The sequence below is a fragment of the Gallinula chloropus genome, assembly GCF_964237585.1.
Source record: "Gallinula chloropus genome assembly, chromosome: 15".
Lineage (NCBI taxonomy): Eukaryota > Metazoa > Chordata > Aves > Gruiformes > Rallidae > Gallinula > Gallinula chloropus.
The window spans coordinates 6774786-6788190 of NC_140100.1; the positions used below are offsets into that span (position 1 = coordinate 6774786).

The 13405-nt window shown below is 48.7% G+C and overlaps 1 protein-coding gene across 1 annotated transcript; it reads right to left on the minus strand.

Moving 5' to 3' along the window:
• Nucleotides 1-727: 727 nt before the first annotated feature.
• Nucleotides 728-12883, minus strand: LOC311197360 (cytochrome P450 3A29-like; the record flags this gene model as incomplete). The annotated part of the gene is made up of 13 exons (XM_084271112.1): nucleotides 728-823; nucleotides 2998-3160; nucleotides 4682-4908; nucleotides 5118-5278; nucleotides 6170-6254; nucleotides 6581-6708; nucleotides 7175-7323; nucleotides 7898-7986; nucleotides 8545-8658; nucleotides 9067-9166; nucleotides 10579-10631; nucleotides 11775-11868; nucleotides 12813-12883. The coding sequence occupies 13 exons, from the start codon at nucleotides 12881-12883 to the stop codon at nucleotides 728-730; spliced, it is 1530 nt and encodes a 509-aa protein (XP_084127238.1).
• Between the last annotated feature and the right edge of the window lie 522 nt (nucleotides 12884-13405).

Sequence of the window (13405 nt, forward strand, 5' to 3'; positions counted from 1 at the left end):
TTCCCTTCCATGGGAGATTCCTGCATGGGAGAGTAAGCAAACCATCAAGAAACACACGTGGAACACTTCTCTCCCATTCTGCAACTCTCCGGTCATTACGGGCAACTGCTTCTCTCTGGGCTCCTCCAGTTAACTCATCTGCAATCTGAATAGTGCAAAAGCCATCTAAAATCAAAAGAAAATCTAAATAAATCAGCATCAGAAAATTTGCTTCAGGCGTTCATTCCTGCAAGGATGTGACCACTTTAACACTTGTCAGGATCATAGCAAGCAGCTGTGGAAATAGCCCTGGACAACTCTGCATTCCCAGGAGAATAAAACCAGAAGACATGCAGTCACCCAGCAGGCAGTAGGAACATGGCAGCATTACTTAACTATGTGCAATTTGCTCTCCCTATCTTGATTTAAATTATACTGCCAGAAGAGACTGACAGTGTCTGGAATCAAATTGCTTAGAAAAGTGCCTCTTCAGAGGGAGAGAAAAAAAATGCCCAAATAACTCAAGTGCAAATGGCCTTGCAAAATGCCTATTGTGATTGGGGACAGCGGGATCTGGGGCTCCTGTTCATTAGGATAATGCTCATGTAATTACACTGGGCCAAATCTCTTACGCCCTGTTGTGAAATTGGGGGGGTTGCACCGCTGACATTTCTGCAGCACACACATCAATCCGGGTCTCATCTGGAGGGCTGGAGGAGGCACCGTCAAATGAGTGTCTCTGAACTGCTCACTTCTCCTTATCAGCATGGGCTCTGGGAACCATCTTCAGGACGATGGGGTCCTTAGGTTGCATGAAGCCTTTTGTGTCCAGGACTAGTGGGATCTTCAGCAGGAGAAAAACAAACAAACAAAAAACTCCATTCAGCCATGTAAGCTGGGATAAACGACAGTAATGATGCTGACAGGACCCCGACAGCTCCTACACAACTCAGCCACCCCTTGTTTTCAACACATTTCCTAACGTAAACGTGTAGTTACAGCAGGACTATCACTATTGCTCATGCAAACCAGCTATGGCCTGGGGTTTGATAGCCCTCAGCTCCTGAGTAAGCTGGTTACTGAATTCTGGCTTTGACAGGGCGCGGTCGGAAGAACTCAGAGCGCTGATCGACGGTGTGAACATGGAGGGAAAAGCAGCTGAAAATCCACCCAGGGAGCGGCAGCTAAGGAGGGGCATGCAGTGCCATTTTTGTTTAATGCTGAAGTGTGTCAGTGTGAAGGGGAGCTAGATCGTAATGGGAGCTGGAGGAGCAATAAGCTCTCTGGAAGAACGAAACTAAGATTGCTGCTCAGACTAAGTACCAAGGAAAAAGCATCCTCACACAGAAAAGCCACGGGCTCCCTTGGGGTGGGCTGGAAATCTCTGTAAAAAGAACATTTTTAAACTGGTGGTGGAAGGAGGCATCTTGCAGGAGAGGGAAGTGTTTTACTCATTCTCCTCCATCAGCTCGATGCCGCTCACATGCCAGCTCTCCTTCTCCCCATCAGGACAAGGGCAATACACCCCTAGCCTGCAAGTGACATTAAAATCTCCGTATCCCAGTAAGATTTGTTTCAGGAAATTTAAGCAACATGGCTTGGAGCCCAATGTGCCATCAGTGGAGGAGTGAGAGGAGGCTGCAACTTCCACATACATATTCCACAGGGATGTTCCAGCATGAATTGCCCCCCCTCCCACTCTCATCTAATGTACATGACATCCTCTGTAGAAAAAAAAGGGCTGAAAGAGCCTCATAAACCTATGGGCACCAATAATACAATACATATTTAACTTGTCTCCTTTTAATTAAAGGCAGTTATAAAAAGAATCAATTTTATGGATTGCAGAGGACTAGAAAAATGTCATTAGACTTGGGGGAGGGTGGATAGGTCACTGCATTGTTAATGGACTATTACAGTCTTTCACCTCCAGGTTACTAGTTGAGTTGCAATCTGAATCTGCAGAGATTCCAGCTGAGCACCCGTGCCAAGTAATAATTTAATAAGGATTTTTCTGTTTCTTACAACAAATGTCCTTCGAACACACTCGCTGCCCCCTCTGCTCTGGTTTCCCAAGCTCGCCTCGCGAATGACACACGTTAACGGCAGCGCCTTTTGCAGCAGTCACTGCAGAGAGCTAGGCCGGGGCTGGGAGCCGACACCAAGCGCAGTGCTACCGGCCTCTGAGTCACAGGGACCTGCCATGTTTTCCAGAGGCCTTGCTTGACATACAATTTCCAACAGCCACTGCGTTTACTTTATGTCAAACAGCCCCATCCTTGCAGGGCCTTTCCCACCAGTACCTCACGCGGCATTCAGGGGGATCCTGCATGGCCTCCAAGGAAAGGCTCACCAATTCATGTTTAGCTCAGGTGGTGCTTGCTTAGGAATTATGACCCTTTGGAGGCTGCCTAGTGGTTTGTAAGAGATGTGTTTTGATGTCCTGGGTTCTATCATGGAGAATAGCCATGTTTGTGTTGTGAAGCATGGTTTAGGAGCGGGCTGGAAGGGCTGGGGGGGAACATTCCCTTTCTTCTCTCTGGAGCAAGGCCTTCCTGAGCTGGGTCGAGGTACACCAGCAGTGCACTGGGGGAAGTGAGGACCCTGCGACTTTGGTGCACGGAAAGAAAGGCAGAGGACTTCAGGGATTTCAGCCTGACTTATTCCACCAACATTAAATTTGCCTCTGTAGAGGCTTAAAAAAATGTATCAGTAACTTGTGCTGAACCGTTTAAATTAACGGAGAAAATTTAAATACGGTTATTCCCATATGCCTCTCTAATCCACAGTGAAATAGTCCTCCCTGATCTCTCAGTGAAGCAGTAAAACTGAAGTGTGCAGACAAGGTTCAGTGGTCCTGAAGGTAGCAGTGTCTGAATTCCTTGGGGAAGAGAGGGATTTAATGTGCACATGAGACAGTTCCCTGTTTGTCCTGAGATGTAGGCAAAAGAGAGGATGCAGGACTGGCTCAGGGGGACTAAAGGGCTGATAAGAAAACACACCACCCCATAAACTCACCGGAGTGTCTTTGCAGGTTCTGAATGAGAAGTTTTGCAACAGGACGACCACAGCCACTTTCATGGTGAGTAAAGCAAACCTCATTCCTATGCAGTTCCTGGGGCCAGCCCCAAACGGCAGGAAGGCGTAGGGGTCAATGGACTCTTTGCTGTCTTTACTGAACCTGATTACAACAAAAACATGAAGTTAGAAAGACTGTTCCGGGATGCATCGTCAGCTCTCAGATCTGAAGTGATGAAGGGTTTGGAAAGTGATTCAGTGATGTAACTTAAGAGACAATTAATTAATATGGCTTTAATATAAGGAGAATTTGCGTGTTGTGAGAATAGAAAGTATTTCCAAAAGCTTTTAGTGTTCCTGTGTGTATCAGAAGAACCCAGCTAAGCCCCTTATTCCTGCCTCAATAGATACTTTATGCTTCTGCTTTTATTCTGCTGCTTGGAGTTGGTTGTGCATCTCCAGGTACATCAGGTGAACAGGGAATACCTGAAATATGCTAATGGATTTCATAACCACTTTTTTTTCAGAACTCCCTCGCAGCTCAAACACTGAACCCAGATTTCAAACCCTAAAACACACAGGTCTACAGCTTCACGTCTTTCCTTTAGATCAAAGGACTGAGTGAACACAAAGATGTTCTCCCCCTGCGTGACTAAAGGCAGGGTTGCTTTTGAGACATGCCAGCCATTCCTCTCCTCATCATGAAAAACAGGGAAGAACAATCAGCTTCACAGAGAAATTTGCCACTGAGCATTTTCAGTAATACTTCTTAGTGATCAGTTAGTTTTCATGTCAGAAAGCTTTTCATTCACGGTGCATGAGGTCTAGGTACAAACCCCAGCCATGCTAAATCAGCAGTGAAGTATCTCACTACTGAGACACCAGCACATCCCTCTGATGAACTCCCAGCAAGAGAAGCGATTGCTAAAGAGCTCCCGTCCAGTTACTCATGCCTAGTTTGTCACCCAGAGCAGGGTTGGAGCTACTGAAGTAACTGGTGTAACATGTCTATTCAACACAAGGTGGCTGTTGGGGTCCATGGGGGATTCCAGTAGCACCCATCTCTCTCTGTAACTTCTGCCTGATACTGGTGCCACATTTTGTTCTGAAGGTCACCACATCTCCACACCAGGGTTGGCTTGCAGGGGCATTTCAACTCCTGGCACAAGAGCACAGGTCTGATCCGGTTCTCTCTGGGCCAGCCCTCAAGGTCTTTGTGGCCAGCTGGAGACTAGCAGGCCCAGGGTCTCCCAGGACTGTCTGGGGCTATTGCCTCATTTCACAGGGTCTGACACAGACTGCTAAGCAAGGATTGTTTCATAACTCGAGTTGAAAAATTAAGTTTTACTTCCTAGTCATCTTTGCCCTTCCACTGCTGATTTGCACGGCATTGTGCCAGTCACCCAATGGCTCTTGTTTTAATATCTGGCCATAAACCCCTCAGTGTTACAGCTGCTGGGAGCTGCTCTCACTGTTGCTCCCTTCAATGCAGTTAATTAAATTCCATGCACAGTTTATGGATGTAGATCATAAAACTCCCCTCACGGTAATGCTGGGACTAGATGTCAGACAATGATAAATGCCTAATTTAAATGTTATAATCATGCATTCTCCACTTTTGCTGCCATTTCCACTCCTGGGGCTGAAGTTGAGTGTGCAGCTATTCCCCCTGCCTGCCCCTCACCTCTCAGGCCTGAACTCGTCCGGCTCTGGCCAGTACTGCGAGTCACGATGCAGCACGTAGGCTGGGATCATCACCACCATGCCCTTTGGAATAGTCACACCGTTGATCTCCACTGTCTTCTTGCAGACCCTCTCAATCCGGCCCCCAGGGGGGAAGAGCCGGAGGGATTCATTCACCACCATATCGAGATACTCCATCTGCATGATGGCGTTGTACGTGGGAGTAGCCTGGGGAGGGGAATCAGGATGGCTACAAACACGGGACTTCAAACACCACTGCAACCTCCCCCAGCACTTCCCCTTGAGGCATCAGGGGCCAGAGGAGGGGGAATCTCAGTGCCAGCACATCCTCCACTCTTGTTTCCAACCTGGCTTTTGGCTCAGGGTCCACAAGGCACAGGTGGGAACAACCCCAGCAGCTCCCCACCCTCCTTTACCTTGTTGGGCAGGTTTGCATCAATCTCAGCCTGAAGTCGCTGCTGCACATCGGGGTGGGTGGCCAGGTTGTAGGCTAGGTAGCTGAGGGTGGAGCTGGTGGTCTCATACCCAGCAAAGACAAAGATAAGAGCCTGGGCCAGAATCTCCTCATCACTTAATGCTGAAAAGAGGCACAAAGGCACATTCAAGAAGCCGAAACCTCAGTGATTAACTCTTGGGAATTCAGGATCCCACTCATTAGGCTAGGCAATGCTGTTCATAACTACTTAACACTTGGTAAAGGAAACATCCAGGCAATCCTCTGGTACCACAAAGGGATGGACAGAAAACTGCTGTCAGGATCAGCAGAGTTACATCACTGTCTTTAAGAGCAGAATCAAGGTATGTGCAGACTTCACAAAGTCTCTGCTGTCTTCTGAGACCATGGGCCAAAACATTATATGGGTACATGCCAGGAGAAGTTAGAGACAAAGGGATGTCCAGCAGCTCCTCTAAGCCATGAGGTGATTAGTAGCCCTCTAAGGCAATAAGGACAATGCAGGATTCAGAGCTGGTACTGCAGTAGTGCCCAGGCACTGCCAGGACGCAGCCATACAAATACCTCATCCTGGCACCTCAAAGGTTTACAAGCATCCTGCCATGACTGAGGCTGATGGAATGTGGCTATGCCTTGGCCGAGCCATTATTTTCTAAGCCTAAGAGTTTGCCTGGGATGAGGAACAGGGATGAGCTCATGGATGAGCAAGGTAGGCGCAGCATATTTGCTCTGCGTACTTTATGAAATACAGCCAACATTGCTGGCCTTCAGAGAGGATAAAATAAGAAAGGGAGTGAGGAGATATTCACTGTTTGCTGTTTGTTCCACACACAGACCTCAGGATTTAGCCCAGGAAATGGGATATAATAAAATATGGCTGGTAGGTGATAAGCACCACTGCGCCCCCCCCCCACCAAGGCCTTGAATCTGGGACTAATGAATAAAATCTTCTCCCACTTCCTTCCTTTAACCGCACGAGGAACTGCTGAGAGGAAGACAGATCTCAAGACATACATTTGTCCAAGTCGGTCTCAGCAGACTTGGAGCTGTCATGTGAGCTCTGCGAGTCAACCATGAGTTGCAGGAAATCAACCCGGTTCTGGGGAGAAACAGAGGCAGTTAGAGACCTTCTGGGTGGGGAGGTACCAAACCTTGACCAGCACAAGCGCCTTGCTGAGATGCCCGCTCCATTCACAGCCCCAGCAGCAGGCTCACAGCTTCAGGGCACTTCGACGTTCAGACTGGAGACCCTCTATGAACACAGATACTTTCTCCACATGGAAGCCCAAGCAGGGGATGTTTCTGTCCCTCCCCCATTTTGATGAGCTGGGAGCTGTTATGGACAGTAGATGCTATACCACAGCTTCTGAAGATGCCACCGGGTCCCTCCTGCACTCAGGAAAACAGCACCTGGGATGGACTCACCGTGCTGTTACCCTTTTCTCTTTCCTTCTTCATTTTTATGAAGACACCATTGAAGAAATCCATGACGCTTGAGGGTAACAGAGTCACATTCATCTTTTCCAGCACAGGGATAACAAAGGGGAACAACACTAAAAGGACATAAAAGAACAACACCTTTTAGCTCAAAGAGCCCCAAGACACTAAAAAGTGTCACAAAGCACAGAAAGGATGGGGGGGTATGCCTGGACTCTGATCCCCAAAGTTGCTTTTTGTTGCCTTCAGCTCTCTTTTAACCTAACCATGGCTGGCCTGCAATAGCACTTGAGAATCTCCACATACCACTAAACGGCCACAAGGCCACCCTAAGTGCAGGTCTCTGACAGAGCAGCTGTCCACATCTCTGCAAACAGGGTCTCTGCTTGTTGGAGGGTGCTACGGGCTCTATGAATCCTGGCTTCCCTGGGGAACGGTTTCTACAGATTTTCTAGGGTGAATCTAATCCTGCAAAGTGCTGAGCAACAAGGACTCAAAGCTACTAAGGGAGCTACCAGGAAAAGCAGGTCATCACCACTTCTGACATGGATTTGGGGCTGTATGAGAGGAGGTATGTCATACCTAAGAACACAAACACGGGGTTTAGGAAACTGAATTTGAGAAATTTCTTAATGTTGGTGACAAAGGGGTCATTGGGGTTGCTCATGGAGTCAATATTCACACTGAAAGAAGTGCTGGCCACCACATCCATGCTGTAGGCTCCAAAAATGCTAGGTAGAGAAGAAGACAGTGAATGAGATCAACTCAACCAGACTAATGAATAGAAACCCATCTAGGAACAATCCTGGAGAGAGCGAATCTCTTTTTATCAAGGACTCAGTGCAGAGTCCTAACATAGTAGGTCCTGTCCTGATTTGACAGTAACCACCATTGCATTTCCCCAATCATCCCCCAGTTTTTCTCAGTGCCAACGCCATAGGCTGTAGTTGGAAAGCACTGCACTACAGTCTGGGGTAACAAAGACTGTATTCTGATTTCTGCCTGTAAAATAGAGTGTAAAAATGACATCAAACAATACCACATGTTGAGGGGCATCTGGAACAGGCCCTACACCTTCTTTGAAATGCATCTCGAAGAAAATGACGCAGGGAACAGAGCAGAGTTACTCTGAGCAGAGCACTGCAAGCCCACCACTGAGGAACATATCATGTCTGTAACCACCAAGTAATTTGCCACCACAGCTGAGAAGGGATCTATGCTACAGCCTGGAAAAGGCTTTCCAGAATGGTCTCCTCCCCACACTGAATACAAACTCTCCCCTGTAAGCCCCACACAGTTACTCACTCCTTCATGGTCACGAACTCATCATTAGCCACTTTTTTCTCAATGTTTTTCACTAATTTTTCGCCATAGTGATTAATGATGGGGAACATCTGAAATGCAAACAAAGCAAAAGGCACTGCTGACTCTTTCACCTCCTCCAAACAAGGCTGGGCAATTCTGCTCTGCCACCTGCAACTTGCCAAGTCTTTAGCTTGTGGAGGATGGGCAGGCAAGGGGAGGTGCCCTTTTCAAGCCTCATCATTGCTTTCTCTTATTTTCATAACCAACCCACAGGACTACGACTGAGCAAGGTTTTCCTCCCAAAATCCACATGTAGCTCCCAGCCGGGAGTGAATATGGCTCCTGCACATATGGGAAATGAGCACCCATGGTCTGAGTGATGGACTTAGCAAGAAGAAAACACAGGTAATAGGGCCAATGGCCTCAGCTTGCAGTACCCTGCATGCCATTTCATCCCCTTCTCCTGGCTCCCTCCCCGTGATGGTGGACAGCCACCGTGTTTCTGACTGCACCTAATGACCAAGATCACAATGGATGAGGCCTTGACAAATGGGGTATCTTCCCCATTTGAGGGGAAAGTCTGTATTCAGAAACATCCCAGTCCTCCTCCAGCTATTAATGCGAAGTACCAGTGGCCTCTGCTTTACCTCCTTCAGCTTCCCACTGGTGAAGGTTGGAGACAGAACTGTACGAATCCTTTTCCACTTCTCATCTTCAGCTATGTTGAGGGCTGACTCCAGGATCCCATTCAGACCGAAGTTCTGCACAGGGAGAACATTACAGCAAAAGTGACACAGTTATACAGGGAGATGGGTGAAGGTTTCCTGCCCCCTTCAATATGCAGAAATGCAAAAAACACCCACCACAGGATGTTGACTTGGCCCCTGATGTCATATCAGCTCTACCTCAACCAGCAAACAGAAATGGAAACAAAAGTGTAGGATTCATAAATGGCATCAGCCCTAGGGTTCATCCAGGCTGATGTCCCAATGTCCCAGCCAGAGTAGCCACTACACCTCCCTAGCAGAGTTTGGCTGTTGGTACCACCAATAAACTGGGACATGAGAGAGAGCAACTGCTTGCTGAATGGCTCAGAGAAGGAGAATAGAAACCAAGAAGAAACTCTTTCTTGCTGTACTGGAGAGCGATGCATGGAACTAGATACCTACCCGGCGATTGGTAAAAATAGTGTAACAATCCTTCACCAGGATGTTTTTGATGAGGATGGGGTCCAAAATGGCCAGCACAGGCTGCCTGCCATCGTAAATCCTAAACCAAGAGAAACCCACAGTCAGTCCATTGCTCATGGTCAGTTGGAGCAAAATCAGACTGCTATGTCAGTGGCCAGAGCTGCGTGCATTGACTGCCAGAGCCCAAAGGGTTCGGGCCAGCTGAGTCCCCTCTGACAAAACAGCTGAAGGGATGAGGCTGAAACTGTTTTATTATGTAGTAAAACAGGAGAAAGGGAAAGAAAGTGCCAAACACAGACCGTGTGAGCATTTCTAGCAGTTGTCTATGGTATTTGAGAGTTGCCAGTGCAATGTGGGTTTAGATAAAAGGCAGCTTTTGCCATGACATTGATCCCCTGCGCTCGGGCTCTCTAGATTCTGTTTCCACAACTGGTAGCAGGAGCCAATAAATCCACACTGAGTAGCCTACCTGTGGGGTAAAGAGATCTCCCTGTCTGGCCTACGAGGCAATGAGAGGGGAAAGACTCACCCGTCTCCTCTATTTTCCAATCAACAGAGACAGAAAAACTTAAAAGCCACAGTGTGGGCTAAAGGGCAGGGAGCCTTGGGCCACAGCTGAGGGAAGCAGCTGCCTTCAAGAGGCTTGAGAATGTTTAATCTTTTGGAGAAAAAAAAAAAACCAAAACCCAAACCAACCCCAAAAAGCACTAGGTTTCATGAAGCCTCCTTGGATTTTATTTTCTTTTCTTTTTTTTGAGCAACAATTTTGCTTCGGTTTGAGAGGTTCTCCAGAGAAGCACGATAAGAGGCCCCGCACAAACCCAGCGCTGTGTAGGGAGCGGGGAGGCAGGTTGAAAGGTAGCTCATGGCCCGGCTCTGGGAGCAGCAGGGAGCGAGATGAAAAACACCGTGGCAGCCTGCAGCTCGCTTTCTGCCCAAGACAGACAGAAAAGCAGCTTCAAAGGCGTTGAGGCTCGGTTTGACACCAAGCAGTGGAGTTTTTCTGGGCAGGCTGTGGGGTTGGGAAGTGATTGGTGCCTTCCCTCAGTCATGCATCTGGAGCTGAGAGATAAAGGGATGGCCGTGCTGATTTGGCGGGTGTTGGAGGACGAGGGGCAGCTCCCCGGGCTCTCTGCGGTGCGAGCGTACCCAGCCCCAAGGTCACTAACACGGCTGTTTAGTTTTTAATGCTCCCAAACAGGGAAAAAAAGAAAAAAAAGAAAAAAGAAAAAAAGGTTATTTTCAAAGCTGATGCAAACAAACGCCCCTCCAAACTGGCTGCCATCATCCCCACGCTGTACTGAAATCCCAGCAGGAGAGAAGCCTGGGAGAGAGAGATGGCTGGAGATACCTCCAGCGGTGAACCTGGACTTTCCCAAGCTGTCACTGCTGGGATTACAGACATGGTGGCAACGTATCTTCTGCCATCCTATTTTTGGGGCCGTGGAGCACCTCGAAACAGGCAGTATTGTTCCGCAGAAAGAAACTCACCCCCAGATTTTGCCGTATTTTTCAAAGCACATCTGATCAAAATTCAGGACTCCCTGCAAAAGAAGAAAGGAGACATGAACAGTTTGCCAGTGAAGAGCGATCAAAGCAGGTCACAGCCAGCAGCGTGGAGCATCCCACAGACCCATTGTAAGCGGCAGAGGTTGGGGGGTGTGTGCTAGCTCTTCAGAGTCACACAGACACTTAGGGGACATTTGCACCAGGGGGAAAAAAGAGAGCAGGGAGGGGGAAAAAAAGAAGCACTTTGAACTTCCACTAGCCAACATGAGCTAAAAATGTAATGAAGAGAAGGTACGGCAGGGTCCACAGCTTTAGTGTGAGCAGAGTTAGCAGGCAGAGCTAGATCCCAGGGTGTCCTTTCATCTTCAGCTCAACAAGTTAAAGCTGTTACTGCCTTGTCCTCATGAGATCTTCCACTGCAGCCATTGAACCAGAGCGATGATGCCTTTTCTTGTTTTGCTTTGTTTCCATTAAGGTTTTAACCGATACTACATGTAAGGATGAAACTTGTGGGACACATAACACTCACCATGCATCAACTAAACCATTAGTAAGAGACCACACGCATGCTGTAAGCCCAGCAAACACAAGCTACGACACCTCTTGCATTGAAGTGAACACATTTTGTTCTGTGTTTGCGGGTACCTGGGACCAGCTACTACACAGTTACTTGGTAACTTGGTAATATTTGAGTTTTATTTAGAAATCTATTCACCTGGCTCAGTCTCAGGCTGGGCCAACAGCAAGTGGCCAGAGGGGGCATTGCTGGGTCTAATTCAGCCTCTTCATGGGACGCCACAAAGAAACATGCAGTTCCCAGAAATTATCAATATCTTGGGCATCTCTCCAATATTTTTTTTTCTTTATTTCCAACAGAACTTCAGCTGCTGCTGGAGGGAGGAGGAGGGGCGGGGAGAGGCAGGTAGAAATCCATGGAGAAACTAGCAACTTAAATAGCAGGGTAGCTGAAAAATGCAGCACAACTCGCTCAGGTCAACCAGACTCTAAAGGTAATTGTTCTGCTCTCTGGGTGTCCCAAGAGCTTCCTACCTGAAAGCACCATCTCCACCTGACTGAATCGAGGGCAGAAGAAAGAGATGCCCCAAGGATGGGTAAAACAGGACCAGATACAAGTAAGAATCAAAGGTAGCTATGGAGCAGTGGCTGCCAGTACTCACGTGCCGGTACTCCAGGAACGTTCCCAAAAACGGCAGAGGCTGGGGCCCGGGAATGCCCAGCTTCTTGAAGGTCCGGTAGGGCCATAGCCCATAGCTGCCAATCAAAGAGCATGTGAGATGCATTTATGGGATGAAGAGAGAAGCTTCTTCATCCTGAGTACAGCGAACAGCTGAAAGAGCTGGTTCCTGACACCCAGAGAAAGATGAAGTTATGGACCACCAGCAACAGACCCGTGGAGGACACTCTCTTCCTGCAATAAATGCAGGATCATGTGGGGCACAAGGCACATTTGGGGTACATTTTGGTACAAACAAGGGCTGAAAGCAGCTGTAGCTCAGCCTGGGCAAACACAGCCTACCTAAATCCCTTGGGTCTTTGCTCAGGGGCCTCATCGTGTTCCCCAGATCAGAGATCTGTGATTCGGGAGGCCAAAGGCAGGAGTCAGAGGGATTAAGTTCCCAAACTGAGACCTGCCCGCCCTGTTGTTTGTCTTTGCAAAGACCTGAAGTGATGCTCAGGTGATGGAGCCGCAGCAGCACAGCAGCTGAGTGGGGACGTAAATTCTAACAGCAAGAATTACTGTCTAGCTCTCCACAGCTCCCCTGAGCGACATAAGCAAAAGGGCAATTTTCCCAGCATAACTGTTCAGACAGGGGCTTCTGCTGGCGCCAGCACACGGGCAAAAATAAACACCACCCGCTGCCCTGCTCCCAGAGCCTAGCCCAGCCAAGGACACTGTGCGTGTCCCTTCGCAGCCAACCACAGCTTGTTGCAGTTAAAAACCACAGAAGTCACTTTTCCTTTGTATCTGCTGAGAAAAGCCAAAAAAAAAAATCAAGGAGTTCCTTTTTATTTCCCTCCCCTGCCCTCAGCCCTGCTTTCTGCTTCCCTTCTGGCTGGCACAGGCAGGGTATGGGGAGCCCCCGTGAGAGGGAAGAGAGTTTTTTTAACACAAATTCGTGAGCACTACATAGCGAGGGTGACAGCCCCGGCCCCTCCTCCAGCCCTGTCACCCTGGGGCATCAGCCTCTACTTACAGGACCACGAGGCTGAGGAAAACGATGAGGAGCAGCCAAGTGACAGAAGAAAAGTTTGGCAGGAGATCCATGGAGTGTCCCAGCCTTCCCTGCGAGCAGCAGTCTCCCACGAAGCCGCAGCCTTTACCGGTCTTACTTCCGTGGCCCTTCGCTGCTGTGTGGTCACGAGGCAGGGAAGGAGGAGTTGTCTAGTTTGCTCGGGTGCTCAGACTTTAACCCTTGGGCAGGTTTCCTCCTCAATTGGGGTGTCAATAAGATACCCAGCCTGACGCATCTGCAGATCTGAACCTGCTGAAGGGACAGTTTTTACAAGGGGAAAAGATAGCAAAGGGCATCAACTTCCTTAAGCCCTCGGTGCCTCTCGCTCCAAGGCTGTGGGTGGGTGTGGGTTTGGCAGGCTGCTGAACCATACGCTGCTGGCCGGGAGTGGCTTTGCTGGATTTATCACTTTTACTGAGGGATGTAAACAGCAGAGTCAAGGAACTGCTACTGTCTGTTCTCTCCCACTCCACGCCCCGAACACACCCCCCCCATTCCCCTCCTGGGGGGATCTGGCTGCACAGATCACCATGTATCTTCCCTTGTGCCTCCCC